This window comes from Parastagonospora nodorum (genome assembly GCF_000146915.1).
Source record: "Parastagonospora nodorum SN15 chromosome Unknown scaffold_34, whole genome shotgun sequence".
Lineage (NCBI taxonomy): Eukaryota > Fungi > Ascomycota > Dothideomycetes > Pleosporales > Phaeosphaeriaceae > Parastagonospora > Parastagonospora nodorum.
In genome coordinates this window covers 115,498-142,558 of record NW_001884582.1, presented here as the reverse complement: position 1 = coordinate 142,558, position 27,061 = coordinate 115,498, and the positions used below count along the sequence as shown (strand labels likewise).

At 53.8% G+C, this 27,061-nt stretch overlaps 8 protein-coding genes across 8 annotated transcripts; 3 read left to right on the top strand and 5 right to left on the bottom strand.

Moving 5' to 3' along the window:
• Window positions 1–597: 597 nt before the first annotated feature.
• Window positions 598–2,243, bottom strand: SNOG_14859 (hypothetical protein). Its single transcript, XM_001804978.1, has one exon. The coding sequence runs from the start codon at window positions 2,166–2,168 to the stop codon at window positions 798–800; it is 1,371 nt and encodes a 456-aa protein (XP_001805030.1). The 5' UTR covers window positions 2,169–2,243; the 3' UTR covers window positions 598–797.
• Window positions 2,244–3,823: 1,580 nt separating this feature from the next.
• On the bottom strand, window positions 3,824–4,275 carry SNOG_14858 (hypothetical protein; the record flags this gene model as incomplete). The annotated part of the gene is made up of 3 exons (XM_001804977.1): window positions 3,824–3,913; window positions 4,046–4,233; window positions 4,260–4,275. The coding sequence occupies 3 exons, from the start codon at window positions 4,273–4,275 to the stop codon at window positions 3,824–3,826; spliced, it is 294 nt and encodes a 97-aa protein (XP_001805029.1).
• Window positions 4,276–6,914: 2,639 nt separating this feature from the next.
• On the top strand, window positions 6,915–8,091 carry SNOG_14857 (hypothetical protein; the record flags this gene model as incomplete). Its single annotated transcript, XM_001804976.1, has 3 exons — window positions 6,915–7,086; window positions 7,449–7,678; window positions 7,765–8,091. 3 exons carry the CDS (start codon window positions 6,915–6,917, stop codon window positions 8,089–8,091), a joined length of 729 nt encoding a protein of 242 aa, XP_001805028.1.
• Window positions 8,092–8,214: 123 nt separating this feature from the next.
• SNOG_14856 (hypothetical protein) lies at window positions 8,215–8,484 on the bottom strand (the record flags this gene model as incomplete). Its single annotated transcript, XM_001804975.1, has 2 exons — window positions 8,215–8,317; window positions 8,462–8,484. 2 exons carry the CDS (start codon window positions 8,482–8,484, stop codon window positions 8,215–8,217), a joined length of 126 nt encoding a protein of 41 aa, XP_001805027.1.
• A 269-nt stretch (window positions 8,485–8,753) lies between these two features.
• On the bottom strand, window positions 8,754–10,447 carry SNOG_14855 (hypothetical protein; the record flags this gene model as incomplete). The annotated part of the gene is given in 4 exon segments (XM_001804974.1): window positions 8,754–9,135; window positions 9,201–10,065; window positions 10,231–10,364; window positions 10,384–10,447. 4 exon segments carry the CDS (start codon window positions 10,445–10,447, stop codon window positions 9,059–9,061), a joined length of 1,140 nt encoding a protein of 379 aa, XP_001805026.1. The 3' UTR covers window positions 8,754–9,058.
• Window positions 10,448–11,083: 636 nt separating this feature from the next.
• Window positions 11,084–11,825, top strand: SNOG_14854 (hypothetical protein; the record flags this gene model as incomplete). Its single annotated transcript, XM_001804973.1, has 2 exons — window positions 11,084–11,222; window positions 11,332–11,825. The coding sequence occupies 2 exons, from the start codon at window positions 11,084–11,086 to the stop codon at window positions 11,823–11,825; spliced, it is 633 nt and encodes a 210-aa protein (XP_001805025.1).
• Window positions 11,826–15,944: 4,119 nt separating this feature from the next.
• Window positions 15,945–18,250, top strand: SNOG_14853 (hypothetical protein; the record flags this gene model as incomplete). The annotated part of the gene is made up of 2 exons (XM_001804972.1): window positions 15,945–17,446; window positions 17,503–18,250. The coding sequence occupies 2 exons, from the start codon at window positions 15,945–15,947 to the stop codon at window positions 18,248–18,250; spliced, it is 2,250 nt and encodes a 749-aa protein (XP_001805024.1).
• A 340-nt stretch (window positions 18,251–18,590) lies between these two features.
• Window positions 18,591–26,575, bottom strand: SNOG_14852 (hypothetical protein; the record flags this gene model as incomplete). The annotated part of the gene is made up of 6 exons (XM_001804971.1): window positions 18,591–18,803; window positions 18,876–20,983; window positions 21,024–22,967; window positions 23,013–23,909; window positions 23,959–24,966; window positions 25,120–26,575. The coding sequence occupies 6 exons, from the start codon at window positions 26,573–26,575 to the stop codon at window positions 18,591–18,593; spliced, it is 7,626 nt and encodes a 2,541-aa protein (XP_001805023.1).
• Between the last annotated feature and the right edge of the window lie 486 nt (window positions 26,576–27,061).

Genomic DNA, 27,061 nt, shown 5'->3' with positions numbered 1-27,061 from the left:
AATTGGTACCTTTGGGCCGCGTTTTGTGTTTGCTCTGCTGGCTGGTCGCGTCTTGTTTTGCCGATGGAGCCACCTGGGCAGGCAGCTTCCCCGCACTGTACCCCTACTTACCCCACGCTGACCCCGGATTGGCGCGAACGTTCAGTAAGTAGTTCTCGAGTGGATATTTGATGCTCGGGGCTGAATGCTCTCATGCATATGTGGACAAAGTACCTAAAGCCATGATGCTTCTTACGCCCTTGCTAGCTTGGACAACTCTTCCACGTTCCCATTCCGGCACGAAACGATGCGAGAGCAACGTTCCTCAATCTCCATCCCCGTCAACCACCCATGATCACGCGCAGTGGGGCGCAGCCCACCCTTCCCGGGTGGGCTCCCTTCTGAGCCGCTTCCGGTAGCCAATCGCAAACCAGCACTGTCGAGGCACCGAGAAGTCCACAATGCACGACAGATGGGTACCCTCTGGGCACATGCGTCATCGTGGAGCACCCTAGCAACCTCGCAGTGCATGTTTTGCTATCGTTTGAAGGATGCCGCCCTTAGCGAAGTGTCAAAAGCAAAGTCAGTGATCACTTCGAAAATGTAAGACCAAGAAGCTTAAATCATAACGCTCCATATTATTGACTACAATACACTAATAATTTTTATCTAATAAGGTCATAAGGATCGGACGAGAGCAATAGCTCCAAGGAAAAGGTCATCAAATATGCCACACTGAAAAGAACTCCGTCCATGCTCAACCGATTTTCGCCGGCACAATGCTGCCAACTACCGTTTTCATACCTCTCTCGAACCGCTTACTCAAAGTTGATGGCGAGGGTCTCGTTCAAGTCGCGCTTCCAGTTGAAATCGAAGCTAGCATTGACGTCGAGGTCCCAAGTGAAGGACTTCTGGCAACCAAAGTTGGCCGATCCACCGACGGAGATGTCAAGGTTGGCCTGGAAAGAGGAGAACTTCTTAGTGAAGAGGCGGCAGTGGGTACCGACACCATGTCCAGCCTTCTCAATGTAGGCAGCCTGGAACTGGACACAAGCAGACTTGTTCATGCCGAACATGCTCATTACCAAGTTGATCCATCCGGCCTTCTTGTTGACGATGTTCTGTTTCGCGGCGTACGCGTAGCAAAGAGTAGGGTCGAAGGGGCCGGGGAAAGTCTTCTGACCGATGCAGTAAGGCTGCTGGTTGTGGAGCTTGTGGCCGCAGTCCTGGGGCTTGCTGCACGAAGGAGGAAGAGTAGGAGGAGTGTAAGTCGCCTTGTTGTAACCGTTGGAACCGACAACGACGACCTCGAAGCCGCCCTGGTTGCCGCCCTTGTTGGTAGCAGCCTCCTTCTTGACTTCCTGTCCCCAGATGGAGCACTTGAACTGAGTGATTGAAGATGCCTGGCAGCTGCACTGCTCCTGGTTGAACTTGGGGTCACGCTCGATGAAGATGTTGAAGCCAGTGCATGTCTTGGTCTCATCGCAGTAGGCAGCGCATGCCGCGGGGTCGTACGAGGTGAGAAGCTTGTAGGAGAGGTATCCGCTTCCCTCTACGGAGCCCTGGAGGTTGGAGAAGGCCTGAGCGTATCCAGTGGGGGTCTTAGCGTTCTTTGCAAGGTCAGAGTAGACAGTGTTGCTCTTGAAGGCGTCGACAGTGTCGGGCACCGTGGGAGGTCCGTAAGCGTTGGGTTGAGCAGCGCAAGGGTCGAGAGGGTTGATGAAGCCGCAGTAGGTACCGACCTCGATAGCGGTAGGGCATGCCGGGTCGGCAGTGAAAGCCCAAGTATTGGTCCAGCTCACTGGCGTGCAGCCATCCGGAGCAGTGTTGGTGGAGGTAGGGTTGTAGGTAGGCGCAGCGGTAGTGGTAGGAGTAGGCGCAGGAGTTACAACAGGGTAACCGGGGTTGGGCTGCACCGGCTTAGGATTGAGCCACCAAAAGGTACGAGCCTCAAGATCGGCACCAGCACTCTTCTTGGCGAGCTGAGCTGAAGCCGGGGCAGCAGCAGCTGCAGCAGCCTGGCCCTGAGCCTCGCCCTGGTTGTACGAGACATCTTCAGCGGGACCAGGACCAACGGGAGGACCCTGGGCGGGAGCTTGAACAGCATCAACAGCGGCGAAGTCGAATCCCTGAGGAGCAGGGGAAGCGGCGACGAGGGCAGCAGCCCCGAGAATAAGGTAAGAACGCATTGCGAATTGTAGAGGTGTTTGGCCTGTAAAGAAGTGAATGTGGATGAAGAAGGCAGTAAAGGACTGAATGAGAGTCGATGATGCTGATGATGATCTTTTGGAGTGTCCTGCAGACGTCTTATATACCCAAAAGGGCCTCTTCCGAGTCTCAGCAGCCTCAGCAGCCTACTGTAGCGCCCAGGACAGCTGTGATAGTGGAGACTTCGCTTTAGCCGACATGTTGGTTCTTCGATGGCCGACAGGGTGTCGTGGTTGTTACCCGAACAGGTAAGCGAAGACTAGAATGGCCTGAGAGTATGTCTGACAGTTTTTTTCGCTGTCAATGTTTAGCGGAGCTAATGCAGGTACGGTCAGCTAGACGCCTCCACGACGCTGTGCTAGGCCATCTTTCGGCATCATGTTTCTTGTGGACAAGGCTGCGATGAGCATGAGCGAAAGCTTCGGGTATTTTTAGGGTACGTCTAGTCATTGCTAGACCCACAAGTTCTCCAAGCCCTCGAAGCCGCTGTTTACAGTTTCGATAGTTCGCGTGGGTATCACCAAAGCTTGCAGAATATGAACGCATATTGGTTCGTGACAGGAGGTTCGATAAAGTGATGAAACACGGAACTCCACGGAGCTTCAACGTGCTGGTCTGATGATGGAGCATCGTTCTCATCATCCGAATAGCTGACCGAAGCTGAAAGATCTTCGATCGTGCGGTCAAAGCGACGCTTGTTTACAGGGGACTGGGCGAGGCCGCCTAGGACCTTATCGTGTCCGACTGAAAGGCGAATAGTGTGGGAGCGGCGCTTTACGTGAAAAGGCTTCCGATTGGCTTGGGGCCAGGAAAAACCAATTCGCCGAATATTCAATATTCGTGTCTGCAGGGTTTCTATCTCCAACACATCGGACGGGCCAGACTAACTCCATTGAATGTCAACTATGCAGTGTGACGGTCAAAAGAGGTGTATGCATATGCACCGAAAGCTTGCAACTCCAAAAGTTTGGCCGAAGGCTTGCAGCTCCAGTGGAGTCGACGTCCGTCCGATTCGTGTCTGCTCGACTTCTGATCGCTGATTTGAGATATCGGAGAGCTCATCAGGAGATCGAACTAAAAGATGATGCGACACATGGATTCCTGAATACGAAGGTGGGTCGTAGTCTCGACACGTGGGGTTCCTCTCTTTGGAAGGCGATTTGGCCCACTGGAAAGAGTCTCGGTACCACGGAGTCCTCCAGGTCCCGATTGGCGTCCCATGAAAAGCTGTCGTATCTGCCTTTGGCGAGTACAACACTGGTAGCGGGCCATGCAGGGGCTGCCTCGTGGGAATAGCGACGTACCTAGCCAGCTGCTAATGCGGATATACGGCAGCCTGAAACCTGGCTCGTGAAGTGAGAACGTCTGCCGAACTGGAAACTACTGGGAACTCGCCACGGCTACCAATTTGTCTCGTCATCGTCGCTTGGTACCGAGGATGCCGAAGTCGTGTCGGTGGCCCTGTCAGGAAAGTAAGTTTGGCTCGCGCGGTGAAAAAGGGGTCGATCCATCCGCGGATCACCCGAGCCTTGGCGACCCACTCCCCGGGCGGAAGATCCAGCCTCGATTCTCTCCCCACAACCCTCTGTCTCGACCCCGCCACAACCAAACTTCGTCATGAAGGGTCGACACAGCCTCATCCACGATCACGTGAGTTGGCCTGGATCTCGGTTTCTTTGTTGTGCTTCGACGCCCCTTCGGCGACCCATGTGATCGTTCCGCTTCCCTGGTATATACAGCAGACGTGATGAAGTCTCGCCTCATGCGCTCAGCCTCGAGCAAGCTGTCTATACACGGTCTATCGAGAGTCTGCCATCTCTATTTTTACGACAGAACGATGACATCTCCTGGTATAGACAACTGAGTACGCTCCTGTGCCATTTTCATTGCCGCATTCTGATCTTCCTGCTTCTGCTTTCTGGATGTCGACCGGTTTCGACCTGTTGAGGTCGCTTTTAGACTCAATTCGGCGCTCCTTAGAGCAACCTGGAGATCGGTATGAGTTCATGCCTCCGCTCTGTAAATTCTCTAGGAACGCGTAGTCATCTATTGCTTGTGTTATATATACACACAACTTGCGTTACCCATGGTTGAGCTGATTTATAATGTTGACTCTCTCAGTCCGGGTGCTGGCGGGCTTGTCTGCTTTTCAAGTCATTCAAACTGCTCCTCAAGATGTGAGTAATGCTGCTCGCTGCGGTGCGCGCTTCGGTCTCTCTTGCAGCAGCGCATTTAGAAGTTGCTGTTCAAAAGATGAATTGTGTGGTTCCGGCAAGGACCACTGCGACGCGGGCTGCCAACCTCGCCGGGGAATATGCGCTTCGGGGGCACCCAATATAGCTTCCTCGACATCTGCGTCACATGCTAATCCTAGTATTGAGCTGCATGAGAGGTCATGCTTCGTTTGATTCGCTGCGCTGGCCGCATTCGTGCCTTCGAAGACTGTCGACTGGAGATGCATCGACCTATAACACAGGGGAAATCGACACTATTTCCATATACCACATAATTGTCCCTCGCATTCGTGATCAACCTCTCTTTACAAGGTGCTGCAACAAGTCGCACGTGCTGCGTCTGAACAGTACTATCAGGCAACTCCGTCAAGACCGGATAGTTTCAGGGCATTCCGAGTGGTTAATAATATGCTAAAAAGCTATTAGATGTACTCAGGCCAGTATGTAACATGACAACCGTTCTATGATGGTAGTTGGGGTATAACCAGAGTGCGCACGAACCATCATAGCACCTGGTGTCTGCAGGATTTCTTTCAGCTCTTGAGGCAAAATTTCCTTACTTGCAGCCGATGCCATGGTCGATGCTGACTGCTAGGTGCCTCAAACACGTGGGATCTTTCAGACGTTCTACTTACTGAGCAGAAGGGCCGAAAGTGCAAGGGAAATAATTTTTCTGAGACGTCGTCAAGCGGATCCGACAAATGTCGCCGGCTACACTGGAGGTAATGTCAGGTGAGCATCGCACCAGGCTTCTGGTATTCCGTTTACATCTGCGTGCTAAAAATAGGACGTGTGCTTTGCTCATTTCCAAGTGCAAAAGCAGAGTCTGGTATCGCGCATGCCGATGTCAATACTTGTTTTCACAACACAAAGACCTTGTAAGAGCTTAGATCTACCCCGCTGTCTTGTTGTATAGTTTTTTTAGTCTTCACGAAACCAGTGTCATAGTCTTAATGCGTTGATTATGACCGGCTTATTCCGCCGCACCGTGAGAGTATGTCTCTCCATATTGTACCCTGATCCACAGCTTTACCGAGCCGTATATTGCGGCTCCAAGAGACAATGTTGGAGATTTTAGCATCCCCGAGAACATTAGGACCGACACCGGTTCGCCTAGCAGTCCCTACCACGAAAAACGCGCTCAATGGTAATGGCTATGAAAGCAAATACTAGGGTCGCTCTGCTTGCCGTTTGTTCGCGTCTTCGCTCAAATCTGCGCGTCTTCTCGGGTGTTCTAGAATTAAACTCATGACCTCTAGATACCTAGGTAGTTTCACGGATTGGACTTCCTGCCTCTGAAACTCCAAGATCACCTGCGAATAGACTTGTACGAGCTGCTGAGCATATAGTCGGTCAAGAAACACCGAAACCCAGTGCTGAGCAGGTCGACTTCGTATATGAATTACCCGGGGCGAGACCTAGGAACCGAGTATTGAGGTGGCCACGATCTATGCAGCAAAGGGTCGATTAATGTACATTCATATGTGAAGATATTGAGCTGGACATACGGCGAGTGGAACGCCTGGTACTTAATACACATGCCCCGACTTCTCGAGCGAGTAAGGTCTGACCACTCGGCGGCTCGTGGCATTGCAGATCCTTGCTTACTCGCAGGATGATCGGAAAAGGCGTGCGCGCATACTCCAGATCGCATATTACCCAATTAAGCGACGCGTTACCGAGCGCCCATATTAGCCAAGCAAATTACACCAAATCAGTTCGAGACCTAGTTCTGTAACGCATACTTACCCCGGAACTCGGGAATTTTAGATGGCGCTCTGGCAAGTTGCCTGGCTACTGTATCCTCTCGGCGATATCACCTGACCATGTTATAGCAGTGCTGGTACGGCCATATTACTTTGACCCTGTCGGGTTATTTTTGGCTTTGGATGCAGGTCCAACAGGCGGATCTGCGGGGGACGATCAATTAGCCTTCCATCGAAGCTTTTCGTATGTACACTATAATTCTTCGTTCGGGACTTTCGCCTCTTAGGCGCGCCACGAGCGAGAAGCGAAAGCTTCCGACGGTCTCGCACATCAAGGGTGACCTCCGTCCATAGGTTGCAGATATGCAGTTTGGTTCTTCTTGGTCATATTCTCGTATTCGAAGTTCGAGACTGGTCAAAATTGCTGAAGGATTCAGACGTGCAATATCTGCTCACGGCGGTACTACCCAGTCGCCTCGGTCGAGATGTTAAGAGACCGTTGTCTTAATACCGGCACGCGTAGGGACGGGCTAAGATTAGTATCATATTACCTCAAACATTGTCACGATGCTTCGTATTGGTAAACTGCCATGGCAGACTGCAGTGTGGAAACCTAGCCAGGCGGGTTGAAGCACAAGGGTCGACATATGCAGCTTGATTAGCCTTCGACTTCTCACGACAGTATAAAGATGGCGTGCATCTGCTACGACTGCTGAACATAACAATCAACATCAGCAGTTACTTCCAACACCACTCGCTCCACATTTCATCACTCTCGCTCTTCAAGATGCACTCCAAGCTCGCCATTCTCGCCCTCCCGGCACTCGCCGCGGCCTACCCTCAATCTTCCGCTGTGGCACCAGCGCCAGAGCAGATTACTATCCGTGATACCACTTACTCTGGTAGCGGATGTCCTCAGGGCTCTGTCTCGACCTCCACGTCTGATGACAAGACCGTAAGTCAAACCATCCACTTCACACTTCTTTTCATCATGGTATCCATGCACGAGAACGAGCTGCGTAAAAACCGAAAGATTGCGATCTTTACAAGCAATTTCATCTCTCAATTGTGTATACCTTTTGGGTTGGGGTGCGGAACTTGCGTACCGACAAACACACCACACTCCTGACCTCACCTCATCACCACTCGCATACGTCTGCAATAACCGCAGCAACATCTTCTGAATCTCATTCTATTCGTACTGCCTACGTTTCGTTTTCTTCACTACCTTTTACACCGAACTGACAAAACAATCAGGTGATCACGTAAGGACACATCCACACTTCACCACCCACGCCTCCACCTTCATATTTTGTATCAGAGCTGACGCGCCGAAGCTACGGCTTTGACCAATTCCAGACGTACATTGGCCCAGGAAGCAAGGCATCCGACAAATCCAAGAACTGCCAGCTTCATCTGAACCTCGCGTACCCCGGCGGCTTCCAATACGCCGTTGTAGACGCGACATACCACGGCTGGGCCCGCCTCGACGAAGGCGTAACAGGCAGCTTCATCACCACGTACTACTTCTCTCAGGATGCCGGCAAGACCGTAAGTTGACCCATCTTCCAGTCCCAAACCCCTCCAACCGTCACTTCCACACCGCCAAATTCCAAAACACCAGCTGATTTCTAAAGCAAACAACCCGCTCCTCTTTCAACGGAGGCGGCGCCCTGCTCAACGGCCAAGTCTACACCAAGCAGGACAGCGTCGAGACTACCGCCACCATCTGGTCCCCGTGTGGATCCAACGGCATCCTCAACATCAACAACCGCATCGCGCTGACCAGCAAGAACACCACCGCCAGCGGAGAGCTCAGCAACGATGATGCGACCGTTGCATTCACTCAGCAGTTGCATGTCGCGTGGAAGAAGTGCACGCCGACCAGTGGAGGAGGAAGTGGAAGTGGCAATGGCGATGCAGTGATTATCGGGACGCCGAACAGTGATGTTATCATCGGTTAGATAAAGATGAGCGATCGATGCGGGGGGAATGGGGTGTGAGGTGGTGGGGGAAGTGTACGAGGAAGGTAGCTGGTTTTGTGGTTGATGTTTTGTGTGTAATTGAATTTATTGCATGTGCTTTTATTAATCGTTCTCCTTGACGGTGGAAAGTGAGAGGTGTGCGGCAGCAGCCAGATCATCCGATGAACTAAAGGTATACGCAGGCTCCTGCTGTCGAAATCGAAACCTGGCAATGTTGTGTATAGCTTTGGGCTACATGATGCCTCTGTATACTCTCCCCCACCATAAGCTTTCCATTCTCGAACTGCTGCTGGATGATTGGATAGGATTGGATTCATCATCCTTGAACAATTCGACGATGCGCATCTACATCTCCACATTCTCTACTGTCATGTTCAATAGCTTCAGGTGAGACTGTAGCAGAGATGTGTGTACAGCTACATCACATATGTTGGCAATACACAGTATCGCTGGGTATGACTCTTGCCGGCGAGATTCTTTGTATAGCTTCAGACAGACACCCTGGTCGGTTTCTATTGTAGCTATTGATATGTAGCACTGAGGCTTGAGTTGCACTCAGAGCTGAAAGTAAGACACGCTCGGTCATCATCACCACGCGCAGGTCCATGGCACTGCGACACCAAAAAACAAACAAGAAGCATGTGCTAAACGCGCTCCATTCCTCGGATACCCTACTATTCCCGGTAAAAGATACATCTTGCTAACAATAAGAAGTAGCCAATGCCATGAAAAAGATCCTCTATCCCTTGCGCCGGGCCCGCAGATCCATGCAGACAATGTACAACCCCAAAGATGCACCCCCTCGCACAAAAGGTCGCGCCCATAAGCGTACAAAACCCTAGCCATCATCGTACAAAGCGCGCGCCACCAATAAAATCTCCGAGACACAAAAACTAACAACAACCACGAAAAAAATAACATGCCCCGGTCTTATTTACCGACTCCCTCATCGGGAAGTGCGTCTATCCTGGATGGTTCGGAGAACTTCTAACCAGCCGCCGTCATCCGTCGAGTTTCCTTCTCCTACAAAGGAGGCTATCAGGAAACTGGAAAGAAAGGAGTTTAATGGGTTGCCACCATGTACTTACCGTTGTATGCGGCCATGTTGGATGCGGGTCCCGCGCCCATGACAGTGATGATGTTGCTGTCGACGATTTGCACTGCCGCGCCGTTGCCAGCAGATGCGACTGGAGGATCCGAGGCGGAGTTGCGTAAGCGTATCAAGGTGACGCGTATACGGTATGCGCCTGCTTGGCGGATGATGAGGTCTGGGAAGCGCATGTAGCCAACACCTTGTGGATCGGCCATGTCCATGGATGCGATGGATCCGTCTGCTTCATCGTCCGCAAACGAATGTATCGAGTCAAATCTCCGGCCAATGAGTATGGCGTTGAGAACATTTGGATCTGCAGGGGCGGCCGAGTTTCCAGGAATCAGGGCAGCGACGGCAACCAGGTTGGCGGAATCCGCGACAGCGTCTTCAGGGTCCGCGTTGGTCGTCCGTAACCGCACAACAATAGATCCAGGTAATGCTTGACCAGCTCGTGCACTGCGGGGAGGCTGGACGACAATGTCCATGGCGTAGCGAATGTCTTCTGGTGATAGGTAGTGGTGACCTGACCTTGAGCGTCCAGAGTTGCGGGCGTGAGCTCTTGTTCGAACGGAATTGCTTCCTAGCGGCCTAGATCTTGCAACGTCGGCCATTGAGGTGGTGGCGCCGTTGACTTGCTGGTTTGTTTCTCCGTTGAGTAACTCTGCTAAGCGTGCAGAGCGTCTCAGAGAAGCGTGGCTGCCGCTACGCTGCAAGGTCGCACCGCGAGATGTGGACCTGACACGTGACGAAGAAGAAGGCGGTGGGTTGGACGCGTTCCTCCTGGCGGATGCACTCCGGGCGGGATTCGGATTTCTACCTCGTCCTCGTTGGGAGCCTCTTCGCATCGATGAAGGGTGAACCTGTGACTGTTTAGCAAAGTTTCATGGAGTTTCTCCGGGCATCGGTGGTGATGCAGGTGACGTTCAGGCAGAATGAGATGCAAGGAAGTGAAGTGGAAACGCGGATATGGAAAACGAAGCAGCGACCGAGTCTTAATGTATTGCGACACGATGGTACCCCAAGACAGGCGAAGACTCGAATGCGATGAAGGAAATGAAGTCAAGCCACGAGTCAGATGGCTCATCAAAGCTGTTGGTGGCCCGCCAGCCGTCTGCTATTGCCGCTGCGAGAATAGGTGATGTACGTTGTTCGGTGCGCACTGAGCCCGACAGACAGACCCTTTAATCTCAACGGCGCGAACAGCAGAGGCAGCGAGTGGGCTTCAGGCCATATTGCGAGCATGATGGGTTGAGTTGAGGTTCGAAGCACTCTCCCCTGTCTGCGCGGCCTTAAGACGGCGGGCTATCAGGCGCGGACCGCAAGCAAGGCCGATGATTGGGCGCGTGCATGCAGCGCTTAGGCTAATGAACAGGTGTTGTCCATGCGTGGCATGATGGAGAAGAAAGAAGACAGATGGAGACATTTGCGCGAAAGAGATAACAGCTCGAGGACGAGGCAGTGGAGCAGGTGGTGTTGCAGGTTGAGGAGCGTGCTGCAGCGGGTGTGCGTCACACAACCCGGGCGGGCAGGGACGCCATGTGGGGTGCAGGGATGGTGGGGGAGGGCAGGAGCGAACGGGCTGCGAAGCGAAATTGAGCTCTGCTCACCTTCGTGCTCGTCACACCCAAACGGGTCTTCGGAAATGGCAGGAGCGCTGAGGTGTTCCTTCCTTTTCTTCGAGTCGGCTGCACAATCTTCCGGGGGCCTGGGCCGCGCGATGTCCGACTATCAGATGGCGAGCGACTGTGCCTGATGGAGGTGGAGCTGGTGGTGGTGGTGGTGATATTATTGCTGCCGTACTGCTGATACTATCGCTGCCGTGATGCTGATGATGAGGATGATATTACTGGGACGGCTCGTCGGTTCTGCATCGCAAACATGTTAGCTATGCCATCCATCCCCGCCCCTCCGCCCTCCGCCCGCTCCGCACATGGTCAAACCAGCAGCATGAAGCCTGGGGACAACCCAATCCCCAGCATCACCACCGCCTTCTCCAACGCGCCCGAGCTCGGCCGACGTACCTCACTGACAGGCTGCTGTCACGATGATGGATGCTGCCCTATGCACGCAAGTGGATGCAAGCCGGACGGCGCTTCGGAAACGCTGTGAACCGCTGACGGTGCAAGTCTCAGTCGATGAAGGAATGCCTCAGGCAGAGCGCTTTATGCAGATGGATGGCCATCGTGAGGACGGTCACTCGTCCGTCTTATACCATCTCTTCCTGTCGCAGGCATCAAAGTGGGCTCTTCCCCTTCCTGGTGTGGGTTGCAGCGTCCTTTCACCAGCACGCCGCCATCCGCGATTGGTCTGGACACTGTCTTCCTCTTTCGACTGTGCATCCGTGTGCTTCGCCCTTCGAGAAGCACAGGTGAACCAGATGGCTACCAAGGCCCTGCTGCCCCTGTCCCTGTCCTGCGCATCAACCGCTGCCGCAAGACATGCCGCCCGTCGACTTTGGCGCCTTGGCCATGACCATCAACACCACCGCGTCCCATCTGGCGCAGCCATGCCATGCACCGGATCGCATCCGGGGCCCTCCTGCCTCTGCATCATCATGGAGTCTCTTGCTGCTGTATCCACGCCGCCACCAATACCCACGCCGATTCTGTACCACACTTGAAGCTGCAAATGGCCCCGTTCCCATTGGCCCAAGCACGCACCGCTGCTTACATCAGGACGACGTGAAGCTCATCTCCCATCACGCCTCGCCCACGCCACATACATCAAATCAAATCTACCCTGCTTCTTCTGCTGCTCCCGCTCGCTCTGTGTCGTTCCCGCGCCAAAGACCGAGCTTCTCCGCAGTCATTGGAGCAAAACCCAGCAGCCGCCCCTAGCCTGATTGCAGACACGACGACGGCTCTGATTGTCGAGCGACGACTGATAACTACCCCATCACGCTCCGTTCTGCATGATACAATGTTCGATCCCGCAACTCTCGGCCCTTTCCTCGGGACCTTGTTACGTGAGCCGCCCAAATGGAGCTTTCAAGGAGCTACCGAAGAAGCAAACTCATGACATGGCCGTGGCCACTTCGCATCCCAGTAGCCTTCAAGTGCGTGGCTTTTCTGGCTTCTAGGTGTACAACGGCGTCCCAGAGAACGTTACTCATGTCAGCCTTGTTCATACAAAATTAGTGGCAGACCATCTCTACGCCACCATCAAGGACATTCAGAATACGAAAGCTCAGATACAAGGAAAACCCAGCTGCCCTCCCTGTTCCATCCCCTCTAGCTGCTGCATCAGCTCCGACCGCGCAGGGTTTGAGACAGATTCTAGCGTCCGATGAACCGGCCATCAGCAGGAGTGCCCGTTTTCGATCGATCCAAGATCTCGCGAGATTTGCGACGATGCTTTTGCGGAACTGCATCCCTGTGCCGGCTACCGACCGAATGGCAAATGGGCGCGTAGCACCTGCTCACCACGCAGACCCACCAACCTGGGTCTCCTTGACATGTCTGTCACTCATGAATGCGAGACCTCGCCGATTGATTGACCTGGTCCTACGTCAATTGCCTCTTTGGAAGGCACTTGCAGGATCGCTCGCTTTTCTTCCCACGCCTGGCCAAAGGACTATTCGGCTGTTCTTGCCTGATGTTGATTCCTACATACGTGAGAGATCACGAGCACACCCAAGGTTTCTCCATGGCTGAGAGCGAGATCGCCTGCGTCGAAATTGCAGCCATCCAAAGCGTAAAGCTTACAAACCACTCCCTGGTACATTTCGACCACGCAATCCGCCTTCCTATCTGGGCTGTGGGCATGGATCGTCATCAACCGAGCTAAGCGCAACACCGAAACTCGTCAGAAAACAAGGCTCGAACACGTGTATGCGTAAAGTCGCGACATTCCAGAAGGACACCTGAATTGCAGATGGTTCTTTTGGGAAAGCTGTTCCAGATTCACAGACCGGAGAGATCGACTGCGCCTTCCACATTTCCAGATGGAGATCACCAGCATGTCTCCCAATATGCCGGAACCGCCACTGTACTACTTTGGTCCCAGCTGCGTCGCTTCCATGCAGAGGTGTCTCAAAACGTCGAGGCCTCAAGCCGGTTCCGAGTAGCACAGCGTTGCGCAAACATCATTGCAGGGAGCACCGGCTCTTCAGAGATGTCCCAACGCTGCGGAACTGCCTCTGAGGGTTGCTTGGTCACGGCGCAGGAACATCGAGCTCGAGTCTGTGCTATGTGTCAGTATCGACACCGACAACGCGTGCGCCGGTGCGTACCAGCTGCGTGCGTTCCGGTCACGAGATCCTTGTCATATTCAAGACAAAAAGCCTTCCGCAATTCAAATTCATCCGGCCATGCTGTCACGGACGACGCACTGACCAGATGTTGCCTCAACACCACACAGGTAATTTTTCCGACTGGTCGCACGGCCCGTGGAGATCTGAAGCCTCACTCAGTGATCGATCTCACCATGACAATTACTGCGCACGACACTGACGTCAGGGATAAACCTCCCATGAACACTTGGCTATGGCACACCAGAGACTTTTAGTGAAGTAAGGTACTCTCGCCTCATCCGATGCGCCGGCGAACCAGTAAGACCCAGCATCTTCTTCTGGAAACTACCCTAGTCTGGAAACCACTTGTGTCTTCCTAGCAGGCAAATAGCTACAACGGTCGCTGTCTTGAGAACCACGTCAGGGTTCGCGCTATGCGCTGGGTGGTTCAGAACCTCCCCAACGCCCCAATCATCTCGGACGCCGACAATGAACCACTTGCGCCACCATCTTGTAGGTCTCAGACCTGGGCGCTGCCACGCAGCAGTCTACTTTGAGATGAGTACTGGCAGCCATCGCTTCATTCTGCCTGTCTTGGCCGAGCCAATTGATATCCCAGTATTGGGACAATGTCACGGGGCACCTGTTCTGCAACCAATGGATGCACAGCCTTGTGTTTGGATGGATCATCCCAGGAAGTACTCGCATTTGACTGGGAGATGCTAGTTGCACATCGCACTCGCATCACCAAATCATTCACCTGGGGCGGCGTCCTTTGTGGATTTCCACATTAGAGTCCACTATTATCCGTTGCCCGAAGTCAGCATATCCCGATATGATACTCACTCAGACTGATCGTCTCGTGATGAAATCATGTCTCGTCGTCGCCGCGGATGCAGCTGGTACAATATTTGCCTCGCTTCGTACCACGATATCCGCCTTACATTTAGATTTGCCCAGCTGGAACGACTCACGCCATTCTGAAATCATAAGACAAGATGAATGCGCTGACTCGGTAATACATACTATCGTTTCGCACCCAATTATTTCATCAAAGTTTCATCAAGGCATAGTAGGCTTGTGTGCGAGACGGATCCCGGCACCAATTTCAATCGGTACAATATGTGTATGCGATACAAGCAATACAACTCTATCTATCTATCTTGCCTATGACTGGCGTGAGTGTTGAAGTACCTCGGTATAAAAGTGTGGCACAGACTGCTGGTCCACCAAACTTTGTCATATCACGGCGAGAGACCGGCTCAACAACCGGTCCAGGCGACATCCTACCCTACAACATTGGCGTCGAAGACACTATCCTGGCGATCGCGAGGGCATCAACTGCTCACTATAAGCGGCGGCTACGTTGTCATGACATACCAAGTAACAAGCAGAAAACATATCACATCTCGTATAATCATCATTTATACGCTGAAGCCCCGCCTCGAAGTCGTTTCGCGACTAGTATCCGCTGTAAGAATGAGCGGGGTTTCTCCTGTAATAGGTTTCCGTACAGCTTAGCCGAGCCGCACACAGCACCATACCGTCGCGTTGGAAACATTCTGCTTATGGTAGGTTTTCGCACACGTACAGATTGTGGAAATTCCACTTGTCGAACGATCGTTTACATGGCATGCAAAGAGATGTCGGCGAAAGAGCTGTCATACCATGTGGATACGTAAATCGCCGCACTCACCACTCCGGTGCCTGCCAGACTCGACAGCTCCAGTTAGTTGAGGAGCAAGCTCAGATCATGCGCAGTAACAAAACAAACGCCCTTTCAACCGCTAACCGCTCATCAGCCGCGCACACGACGTGGTGAGCGAAAACTGTTGGGACCAAGACGAAACTCGCGCAGCGACCGGATTGGGAAATATTGACATGCAGCATCACTGTTTGGGCAGCGCATGACTCGGAAGGACGGAGAATGTTCATGCTGTGCTGCAGCGTAACGGGGAGGTGCACGAGCTGACCTGCACGTTCATGTACACGGTCGCATGGAGGTGTTGCATGACACAGATTTGGTGTTGCTTACTGGTGACGCAGAGTGTGATGGGGTGGGAGGGGTATCCAAAGTTTCCTCCATGTTGTCACCCATGGGAGAGAGGCATTTCACAGCCTGAAGCTATGCGGTGCATAGCTGGGCTGTGGTTGCAACGGCACGACGTCTGTGTATAGACTCAGGCTTCAAGATGTGCTGCTGCACCATGGTCTCGTTCTGTCGTAATTGGTAACCTGCAGTAGTTGGACAGGAGGGAATAGGGGATTGTTTGCGTTGGGAAGTAGTGCTCAGCTTGAAGATTGACTACCGGCTCAAATCGAACCGAGATACAATTGCCCCCTCGTGGGACAAGTAGACGACTCAAGTAGCTGTGGTAGATGGAGGACGTGAAGTCGGCAGCCTCGTCTTGGCGCCCCCTCCAAAGTGCGAACACCCCACCAAAATTTTGGACTAGCGCGTTTTTCTGCTTGCTTCGCAAACGGGAGCTTATGACTGGCATCTCAGGCATGCAGCAAAGTCTTGCCCGAAGTAGACCCACGCTTTTCTCTTCTCCCCAATTTTCTTTCACGAGGCCGCTGGCGACTCATCGCGACTACTTGACTCACAACACAGTCAACAACCGCTGCGCCCACCCCGCGCCTGCCACCACCCCGCCCTCGCGTCTCTACACACAAAGGCGCATACCACGCGACTACGCCCCCCGCAACCTCGCCCCCAGAGTCACGACTCGCCCGTACAACGTGCGCACCTACAACGCCGTGTCCGACTCCCTCCAATCCCTCGACGCGTCCGCGCGCCAAACCCTCATCATGGAAGACCTCACAAACACACTCAAGACACTCGGTCTCTCCACCGTCCCGCAAGAACCCAACACCTACCCCGCCCTCAACCCCTTCGACATCTACCGCAGCCACATCACCGAGCTCCTCGCGCCCATCTCCGGCGTCGACAAGGCAGTCATCTACCGCTCGCTCTCATGGACGTCCAAGGCCGAGCACGGCGACCTGCAACTCGCGGTCCCTGCTCTGCGCCTGAAGAAGAAGCCCGACGAGATGAAGGCGTTTACGCAGGAACTCGCGGACAAGTTCCCCGAGTCGCCGCTGGTCAAGAAGCCGCTGGTCACGAACACGAGTCTGGGCTTCTTTTTCAATGCCGAGCCGCTGACGCAGCTGGTGCTGCCGATGGTGCTCAAGTCGGGGGCCGAGTATGGGTTTAATAGGAATTTGGGGCTGAGGAATCCTGAGGATCCGGCGCAGGGCAAGAAGAAGATGATTGTCGAGTTTAGCTCGCCGAATATTGCGAAGCCGTTTCATGCGGGGCACTTGCGGAGTACCATCATTGGTGGCTTCCTCGCGAATCTGTACGAGGGCGCGGGATGGGACGTTGTAAGGATGAACTATCTGGGTGACTGGGGAAAGCAGTACGGTGTGTTGGCGATTGGATTTGACCTGTTTGGCAACGAGGAGGAGCTGGTCAAGAACCCCATTGGCCATCTGTACGACATCTACGTCAAGGTCAGCACCATCCAGCACGAGGAGGCCGAACAGGTCAAGGCGCTCAAGGCCGAGGCTGCAAAGCTGAAGGAAGAGGGCAAGGACGCATCGGAGCAAGAAGCCAAGATCACCAAGATCGAGACCGAAGGCATCGACGAGCAGGCGCGGAAATACTTCAAGGGCATGGTCGACGGCGAGCCCAAGGCCCTCGGCATCTGGAAACGCTTCCGCGACCTCTCGATTGAAAAGTACAAAGCCACATATGCGCGCCTGAACATCCGGTACGACGACTACAGCGGCGAGTCACAGGTCAAGGACGAGAGCATGGAGCTCGCCGCCAAGATCATGTGGGAAAAGAAGGTGTGCGAGGACTCCGAGGGCGCCGTGATTGTCGACCTCACCAAGCACTCGAAGAAGCTGGGCAAGGCGGTCGTCAAGAAGAAGGACGGCACGTCGCTGTATCTCACGAGGGATATTGGCGAGGCGATCCAGCGTGTCGAGAAGTATCACTTTGAGTAAGCCACCACCTCCCCCCACCCCATCTTCACCCTCCTTATTAACAACTTTCAAGCCACATGATCTACGTCGTCGCCTCCCAACAAGACCTGCACCTCGCGCAACTCTTCAAAATCGAAGAACTAATGGGCCGCACCGACATCTCCTCGCGCTGCACACACATCAACTTCGGCATGGTCCTCGGCATGTCGACGCGCAAGGGAACCGCCAAATTCCTCGACGACATCCTGCGCGACGTCGGCGAGAAAATGCACGACGTCATGCGCTCCAACCAGGCCAAATACGAACAAGTCGAGAACCCAGACCAAGTCGCCGATACACTGGGCATCAGCGCCGTCATGGTCCAGGACATGAAGGGTAAAAGGATTAACAATTACACGTTTGACATGGACCGCATGACGAGCTTCGAGGGGGATACAGGCCCCTACCTACAATACGCACACGCCCGTCTCTGCTCGATATACCGCAAAGCCCTCGCCGCGGACCCCAGTCTAGAGAAGGTCGACCTCGCCAGCGCAGACCTGAACTTACTCACAGAGCCGCACGCAATCGACCTCGTGCGCCAACTCGCATCTTGGCCCGACACGTTCCTCAACACCATCAAGACGCAGGAGCCCACCACCGTGCTGACGTACCTGTTCAAGATGGCGCACGCGCTCAGCTCGAGCTACGACCACTTGCAGGTGGTGGGCACCAAGGAGCGCGGCGTCATGCTGGCGCGGCTGGCGCTGTATGTGGCGGCGCGGCAGGTGTTGAGTAATGGCATGCGGGTGTTGGGGTTGAGTCCGGTGGAGAGGATGTAGACGAGAAAAAAGGGCTTGATTCGAGTATATGTATGCGCCAACGCCGGCGGAAAAATGCCACAAATGCAGAAAAGAGGATTTTTGAAACATGTCAACTCCGACTCCCATCTCGTGCTACTCCGTGCTGTCCCTGTATGCAAAAGCCCAAACTCCAATTCCTACTCCAGGTCTGCGCAGCGCTTTTTTTTCGTTCGCTCTCTTTAGTGGTGCCGATCGCACGCAATCCCACTCATACTGTAAAACACGCAGTCAGTAAGCCGTCTCCACAATCCACCATCATCCATCTCAATCCATTTTCAATCCCCGCTCCTCCATCCCCAAAACCCCCCCTCCATCAAATTCACTCGCTAGAAACTAGAGAGATCTCAATACGTACCACTCTGCCCTCCTCATCCCCCGTATACACATTTCCAGGCAGCGGCAAGATGCACGTAATCGCACCCGCCGCAGCGCCATTCCCACTCATCTGGTCTGTGTGATTGAGCACATTGACGAGCTCGATGCTCCACTTGGATTTCCCGTCTTGCGCGGGCGCGGGGAGCAAGTTGAAGATCTGATGGCACACACGTTTGGGTTAGTAATGCGTCTTCGTTGTCGGGGAAGGATATGGAAGAGGTATACGCACCTTGACAATCCCCCGTCTGTGTCCCGTGAATATCAATTCGCGCTCGACCCACTCATTCCCACTGCCTTCGTACACGGCGAGCGCACTGATGCCTTCGGCATCGTCCTCGCTGTCACAAACATCTTCGTCGAGAAGTACCGCGCCATTGAGCGTGCACACCACCAGCCGCCGCCCGCACGCCATGACCACGTGTCCCGTGACGCTGTTGATTCGCGCCGCTTGGATAGAGACGGTATGTCGTGGCCCAAGATGAATCTCGCGCACGAATTCGCTGCGATTCAAATCCCAGAGGAAGATTCGGCCGTCGAGCGACGCAGATAGAAACGCCGAGAACGCGCGAGACGCGGCAAGTGTGACGACGGGGGATTTGTGTCCAAACAGTGTCGTAGCATTTTGCAACTCCACACCTCCACCGTTCTTACTGACGTTCCAGATCGCGAGCGTACAATCCGTGCCCGCCGTTATGAGCGTGCGGCCGTCGATGAACAAGCTCGTAGTCAGCTGTCCAGAGTGCAGGTGTTCAAAGAGTCCGATGAGGCGCTTGGAGTGCGAGTCGTAGAAGCGCACACTACCATCCGTAAAGCCCCATTCCATGTATCGATCGTAGTGCGGCGGAATGTTGTGTCTGAATGGCGCCGAACACAGAAGTTTTTCCGTACGCGCGATGTAATTCAGCGAGTTAATCCTATCATGCGCATCGAGCAGCGTGCCAGGCACACGATGCAGGCTCTCTGCCGCGGTATCTAATTTCGCGGGTTTTGCGAGGTTTTCTTTCTTGGGGTGCGGTCGCTGAAAGACCTGTGTGGGTGTTTGGCCGAAGTTGTTGATGATGCTAATTTTCTGCGCGCGCTCTTCGCCGTCAGTGATGGAGTCGAGGTCCATGGCGCCTTGGTAAGTCATGAAGTGAAAGACGTTGGCGGCGTCGACGGCGGCTTCGCCGCGCTGCTTGAAGCCGAAGATTAGGTCGATCCAGTGGTGAAGGTTTTGGGTGACATATGGGCTCTCGAGGGCCTCGCGCTGCTTGGCGATGAAAATTGCTGGATCGCCGTGGGCCCAGGGTGGAAGTGAGACATCGTCCATCCGAGAGCCGTCGGAGCGCAACCCGAAGTCGTAGTCGTTGACGTTAGTGAGGAAGTCGGGCAGGAAGAAGAACTCGGGAGTGAGCTCTCGTACATCGGCCATGTTCTTGGCGGAGACAGAGTCCCATGCGCCCTTGATGGAATAGAACATGCGGTCCGGGTGATCCCAAGTGCCACCTTGAATAAGGAAGAACGCCGCGCTGAAAGGCTGCAGTCTCATGAGATACGATGCAACAGTCATAGCCGAAGAGTAATGCGTCCCGTAGTGGAACGCCTTATCAGTCTCACCCATCTCTGCAAACGAGCTGAATCTCTCCCTGATTGAACGCTCTTGTCTGGGATCTTGGATACCAATGGGCTTTCTGAGGTCACGGAAGTTCACTGGATCTGTCAAGTCGAGCTCCTCACTCTCGTAGTTGGAGATGACCCAAGGGAAGACGGGATACTGGGTGAGGTCGTTGAAAGTTCTTCCAGCGAGCGTATTCACAAACATCAGATAGTGGAAGTTTGACATCTCTCCTTTTAGCCACTTTTTCGTCGCAGGATGCGATGATGCAGAGCCAAAAGCGGAGGCAAATCGTGAACCTAGCGTCTGTGGGGCTTCTTCGGGATTGTGAAGTGAGTCGAGTCGCCATGAGATCTCCGAATTCGTAAGCTTCTCCGGGTTGACCACATGTGAAGCGCGCTGCAACACTCGCGAGTGCAAGTCGTTGCGGGCCTGTGTAGACATCGCTGTCAGGAGATAGCTGCGTCCGTCGTCGAAGAATGCTTCCATTGCGACGTCACGGTGCAGGAATCGACGCTTCGATATGCTGATGACTTCGCTCCACTTCCAATGCCGCACCGAGTCTTCCTGGTTTCTTGGAGGCGGCCGACGGTTCGTGATTGCTTCCTTGCCAGCGATGACCTGTACATAAGGATCGCGCTCGTCTGGCGGTGCTTGCCATACGCGCACAATCTCCCCGTCAGATCGTTGGAAGAAGTCATCTAGGAGATAGAGACACTCTTTGCCCACGATGAGAAGACCTTCTATGGCTTCGAGACCGACAACGCGAGAGATATTGCAGACGTATTGCACCTGGTCGCCACGGTTTAGACTCCTCATGACCTTGCAGATTCTTGTCTTCAAAGCCATCTTCGTCCTCAAACATGGCTTCTACCATCTCAAAGTCGTCCTCACTACCAGAATTGCCCTCTTCGGCGCCATCTTGACCGCTCAATGCAGATGACGATCTTCCGCGTGGACCAACAGTGGGGGTGACACCCACAGCCTCTTTCGCGGAGATTGTGGGAACGCCAGTGTCTAGCCTGAGCCTATCTCTGGGATCAGTGTCTTTGCGCTTAGGTTGGTACACCTGCTCGCGACTGGTGGTATCGGCAATGATGCGCATACGCCTGCGATCTCGGCCTTCGGTCTCGTCTAGGCGCCATTTCGCCGGCGGACTGTCTTCAAACAGTGCGCATGGTCCTTTGAGCTGGTGATCGAGCTTTGCTAGGATCGTCATCATGTAGGTCGCATTATCCTGCTGATCTTGAAGAACTCGCTGGTGCTTGATTCGCTCTGCTGCGTGAATGTTGGACCGCCAGTGGCTCGTTGATGTCTCGTGTTGCGTCCACACGTTGTCTGATATGAGCTCTTCAGACTGCCATTGCTTCAACTTCTCTTTGCGCTTGGAAATACGCTTTTGAGAAGTGTCTTCGGTACGTTTGTTTTGATCGTTGGCAAATTCTTCCCAGGTTCTGGACATAGAGCCGTAGAAGAAACTGTCCAGGTCTGCTTTATTCTTGTCGAACCACTGTAAGAAGGTTTCGTTGTCGAGCTCAATGAGTTTCTGGAAGCCTTCGAACAGATCTTTCTTGTTGGGCTGCAAGGCATTTGCGAGGATTGTCGTCGTCTCATGAGGCTTCTGCACCATGAGAAGTCGCCAGAAGTTCGCAGCAGCTAATCGTACTTGCTCGTGATCGGATGCTAACTTCGTATACAAGAGATAGCAAATCATCTTCAATGAGAAAGACTCGTTGTTTGCAGATGACAGGATGATTGGCTGCCAATAAACCATCTTCTCGAGAACGGCGCTGCTGTTGAACCCATTGTCAGCATCCTCAGGCTCTGCAAGCTGAAGTAATGCAACCTTGAGGAATAGGCCTCGGATGGCCTGAATAGCCTGCGCACATAATCTGACTGACTTCATCGTAGCAATGTCAGGTCGTTCCAGATATTCGAGAAGAAAGCCATTGAAGTCAAGAAGTGCTTCTGCGCCATCCAAGAACCAGCCTTCGAAGACCGCCTCGGACAAGTGGCCTACGAATCGTGAGAGATTTGTGAGAACTCTTGGTTCATGTAGCAGGTTCTGGTCAAGCTGTAGCGCATTTCTAACCGACGAAAGCGTCTGTCGGAGGATGTACGACTCGAAGTATGCCTGGTGTTCCTGAAAACCTGGTGGTGTCTTCATAAAAAGCCCAAGACCGGGAAAGTCTTTTCGGGTAAAGATCTGGTCCTTGAAAACCTCCAATACGACCTCAAGCATCGCCTCTACAACAGAAGAGCCGACCTTCAGTGCTGTGGGAGCTGTATTACGTGGAGACATTATCGGGTTGAGAGCTGGCTCTTTGGCTGCTTTCCTTGCCTTCTCTGCAGATACGAGCACGAATGAGGATGCTCTCCGGAAAGGCATCACACGCTGCGCAGAGCGCGCTGGTGAGGCATCGAGGGTACTCGTTCGCACGACGGGTCCTTCTTGGCCAGTGCCACCCACATGTGGTTGAATGACGACGTCTTGGCCTTCGAATGTCAAGGCGGAGCCTCTGGAGAGCAGTTCGGTCTCTGCGCTTACGCTGTCGGATGTAACAATGACTGGGTAGAGGACGAAGAGGAGCTCTTGTACGTAGTTTGACATGTTTGCATAGTCTCTGAAGGCTTCAGACCGTGAGTGAAGCTCCGAGAGAAATTGTATTGCCGAATTGAGTACGATTGCAAAGTCGTTCAGGCGCTCTGACTGTGGTGCTTTCAAGTCTGACTAGGTTAGCATTAGTCTTGTTCGGATAAGTGATAACTTACCAACTGTCGGCTGTTTCGCATTGAGAGACATTGTTCTTCGTCGCCCTCGTGTCACGGTAGCCTCTCCATTCTCTTGCTTGGAGGCCTCTGTCTCCGTCCGTCGCGTTTCTCGGTCGCGGACAATCGCGCGAAGACCCGTGTCCAGCATGGCGGAGATGACGGAGAAGATTTCGGGGTAGCATATCTTGAGTCTTGCTTGGGGTGAACGCATGATGAAAATGTCAACGAGATTGAAGACATCAAAGTCTCTCTCAAAATCAATAGTTGCGACGTCGCGGTCGAACAGAATGGCAAAGCATATGGTCCAGATAGCAGGCGTGTTCCACCAGTGGCGAAGTCGATTCTTCATCAAAACGAAGCCGCCTGTCTTGTCGGCAAATTTTTTGACGTATGATGAACCATTGACCACGAGGACGCGAGCGAGGATTGTGGCTCCCAAAACGACCACTCTCTGGTCAGGTTCCGCAAGCAAATACAGGAGCCATTTTCCCGTCACATTTTTCGCAAAGCGTATGACCTCGTTGGGATTCTGAGGATCACAAAGAAGCTCCGTGAGGAGGCGAAGGATCGCAATGCCAAGATCAGCAAGTGGAAGGCCAGCAGCGTCGGAAACACTCTGAGCAGGACTAGACGATCGTGGTGTAGCTCCAGGAGTCAAAGTGGGTGGTGTTCCACGTCTCAAGCGCAGAATACTGCCTTTGGGTCGAAGCGATCGCTGCTTGACATAGGATGCGCGGCTGTCGTGCAAAGAATACGTGACGAAGAGCGATAGCGACCGGGCATTCTCTCCGTTAAAGTTGATTTGCAGGAGAGCTTTGAAGGCATCCAAGAACAGTTTGAACGTTTCTGGCGCGAAGCTCTCGCCCTTGAGTACGTCTGTCAGTCGCTTTACCACGCCTGTCGCTATGTTAGTATTCGATAAAACCTCGTGACAACAACGACATACGTATTCTCTGGAAGCGCTTTGCATTGTAATGATGGTGCTTGCTACCCTTGGCAAAATGTACAAATTGAGCGTAGTAGAGTTTTTGAGTGTCCAAAGATGTCGCTCTACGCCAGATCTCAAGATCCACAAGGAGAACCCGATATGCAAGCGGATTGATGATTAGTGACTCAGTCGGTTCCTTCTCGTCGTAGCCAACGAATTGTAGAATCTCACATAGAAGATGCTTGATGAAGATCTCGCACTCTTCGGACGTCACGTCAAGTGAGGACGGATTCCGCATGACTAGTCCACCCAAGGCGAACCCAATTTTCTGCCGCAAGACTTCGGCCAGAACGGCAAAGCCGTTGCGTTGCTCCATCGCCTCGCAATTTCGCCAGTTGCCACCAACTGCCTCAAGAAGGATCTTGACTGCACGCAGCGTGGCGTCCAAGGATTCAGCAGCTTGCACAAGCTTCAGACCTACTGCGACACACCCACCAATGCGCCATATGGCGTCGTCGAGTGATTGAGGAACCACGACTACTGGGTCACCAGATAATCGACCAAATCCGCGAGCTTGAGAGAGCGCATCGTTGACGGACGGTACTGCAGCATTGATAATGAGAGGGGTGCTGTGCGCCCTGGTGTACCTGTGCAGTGTCTTTGCAGATTCCCTTGACAGCGACTTGATCAGTTGAGACTCGTCAATGGCATTCCTATCGTCATCGTCCATGACGGAGCTTGGTGAGAAGCTGAGCAGTATCTTTGACTCTGGCATGAGCTGACTTGCGTTTGAGCGAATCGCCGCAACAATCTCGGAGCGCTCCTCTCTGCCTGGGTGCAATATCTCATTGTACACGTGGAGTTCAGCTGATGTGCGATAGGTCTGGAACGAACCAAGTCTGTCTTGAAAGTTACCGCAGTACCGTGGACCTAATTTGTGGTAGACAGCAATCAGCTCGTCAGACAATGACTCGGAGAAGAGATGGAATGACGCTACAGAGAGCTTCGAGGCAAGCACATTCCTCCCTAAACGTGGCGCAAGGTTGCGTGGTGTGCCTAGAAATGCTAGGATGTGATGTTTTGAGGTGCTCGATGACATGGAAGCGAAGCTCTCTTGGCTACTGTCTAGCACTGGGGGATGTGATGGATAGTGCGCTTTCATGGTCTCGGTAAACTCACCATCGATAAACAGGGAGGCTTTCGCCGAACCCATGCCGATGGCCTTTGCTCGTCGATGGACAATTGCAATGTGATACCACCTACCCTCTTGGAAGCGGGGAGCCTTTTTGAACCTTACACTTGGGACGACGCCAGATGCATGGCCCATGTACGTCTGTAGGATAAAACAGCGGGTGTCTTTTTCGAGATAGGCCATCAAGAAGCAGGTCTGGGTATCGTCGTAGGCACCAAAGAGTGTGGTGTGGCAGTTGGTGTCAAACTTGTCCACACGCATCCAAGTAGCGAATGTATAGCCACTACCGGGTGAAACTGGTGGAAACGGACGCCCAATATCTGGGAGCTCAATGGCACTGAAGCCGTGCAGGGAGAGATCAAACTGCACAAACGGCGGGCTTCGTGATGATTGCATGCCGCGGAGTAGGTAGTCTGCCGCCTGGTCCGAGGTGGCTGCTTTGCGGAAGAGGTAGTAGGCATCGTCGAGCTTGTTGATGCCAAATTCGATTAGAGTGTTTGCCAGTTCCAGGAGTAGGCCAGCTTCCGTGGGCGCACACTTGTTGTCAAACAGGAGCGGCAATATGATGCTGAGCACGCCAGTGACATGCAGCGCTGCCTTGTTGTATGCGGAGAGCTTAGTAATCTCAAGTATGGCTAATAGCACAGATATTGAGAGCGGCTTCGACTTGGTGCCCGGAGCATCCTCCCCCGACAGTCCTTGCCAGAAGTGTAGTATGGTTGGAATGATGTCGGAGTTTTGCAGAACTTCGGTGCCGCTGAAGATGGTCCGTATCTGGCTGCGCAGGGGCTCGAGGTCTATCTCGCCGTCGCTGTATACCGACCGCGGGCTGGACACGACAATCTCAGTCGGCTGTGGTTCTGTGGAAGCGTCTGCTGCAGGATCTTCTTCCTGCTTTGCTTGGGCCTCCTCAATCTTCTTGTCAATGTCTCGGAATATGCGTGTGACTGCCTCCTCGCCCAGTGCAAAGGCGAACAGGCACCCGAACAGCTGCTCCTGCCCCGCGTCATCCCGTTTGCTCTCGGACTGGCCGCCAAAGATGCCTGTGCTGCCCAGGGCCTGCTCCAACGCACTCCAGCCGCCGTCTTCGACTCGCTTGGCGAAGAAGCGGCGGTTACCCGCGTGCTCGTTCAGCGCATCAGAGAGCACGTCGAGCGTGGCCTTGATCACCTCGAAGAAATCGATGCGGTCGGGCGCCGACAGCTGGGCGGGCTTGTAGAAGCCGGAGAGGGAGCGGAGGGTCAGCAGCAGCACCTCGAAGCCCTGCACATGGCGGAAGGCGTCTTTGGTGTGCGTCTGGTCGTTCGAGTCTATGAGCAGCTGGCGCATGCGGCGGAGCGCGTTGCTCTGCGTCTGGAGGACGTCGGCGGTGGACGGGGCGGTTTCCGAGGCCTTGGTGAGTTCGTCTGTGAGGCTGCGGAGCTCGGCGATCTGGTTGTTCATGGGGCGGGACCCTCGACGCGGCGGTCGAGGACCTGTGAGGCCGTGTCGTCGCCATCTTCAGTCAAGGCGGCCACGGCTGCGGGGGTTCGTGGTGGGCAGAGAGCGGGAGGGGGAATGCACAATCATGTCTCTATCATTCAATAGACCAACATGCAGCAATCGGCACCGTTGGCTGTGCGGTCCAACAGTGAATCGATGTAGTGGAAAACAATTATTACGTCGGCGTCGGCGTAGAGCATCGATGCGTGCTGCAGTAGTCGTCCGTCTAAAACGGGAATGGAGAGCTTGGACCCTGGATCTGTGACAGCAGCTGCGAACCACCCAGGCAACCACCGCGGGCAATGCGGCCGCCACACGACCACACGACGACGGCGGGGAGCAGCTTGGAATGCACCATCGCTGAGGGTGTACGCAGGCCGCTCTAGCTCTCAATGCGTGCCTGATATTCATTGCTATCGGCCTCACGCGCGTGCTCGGGGTGAGCTG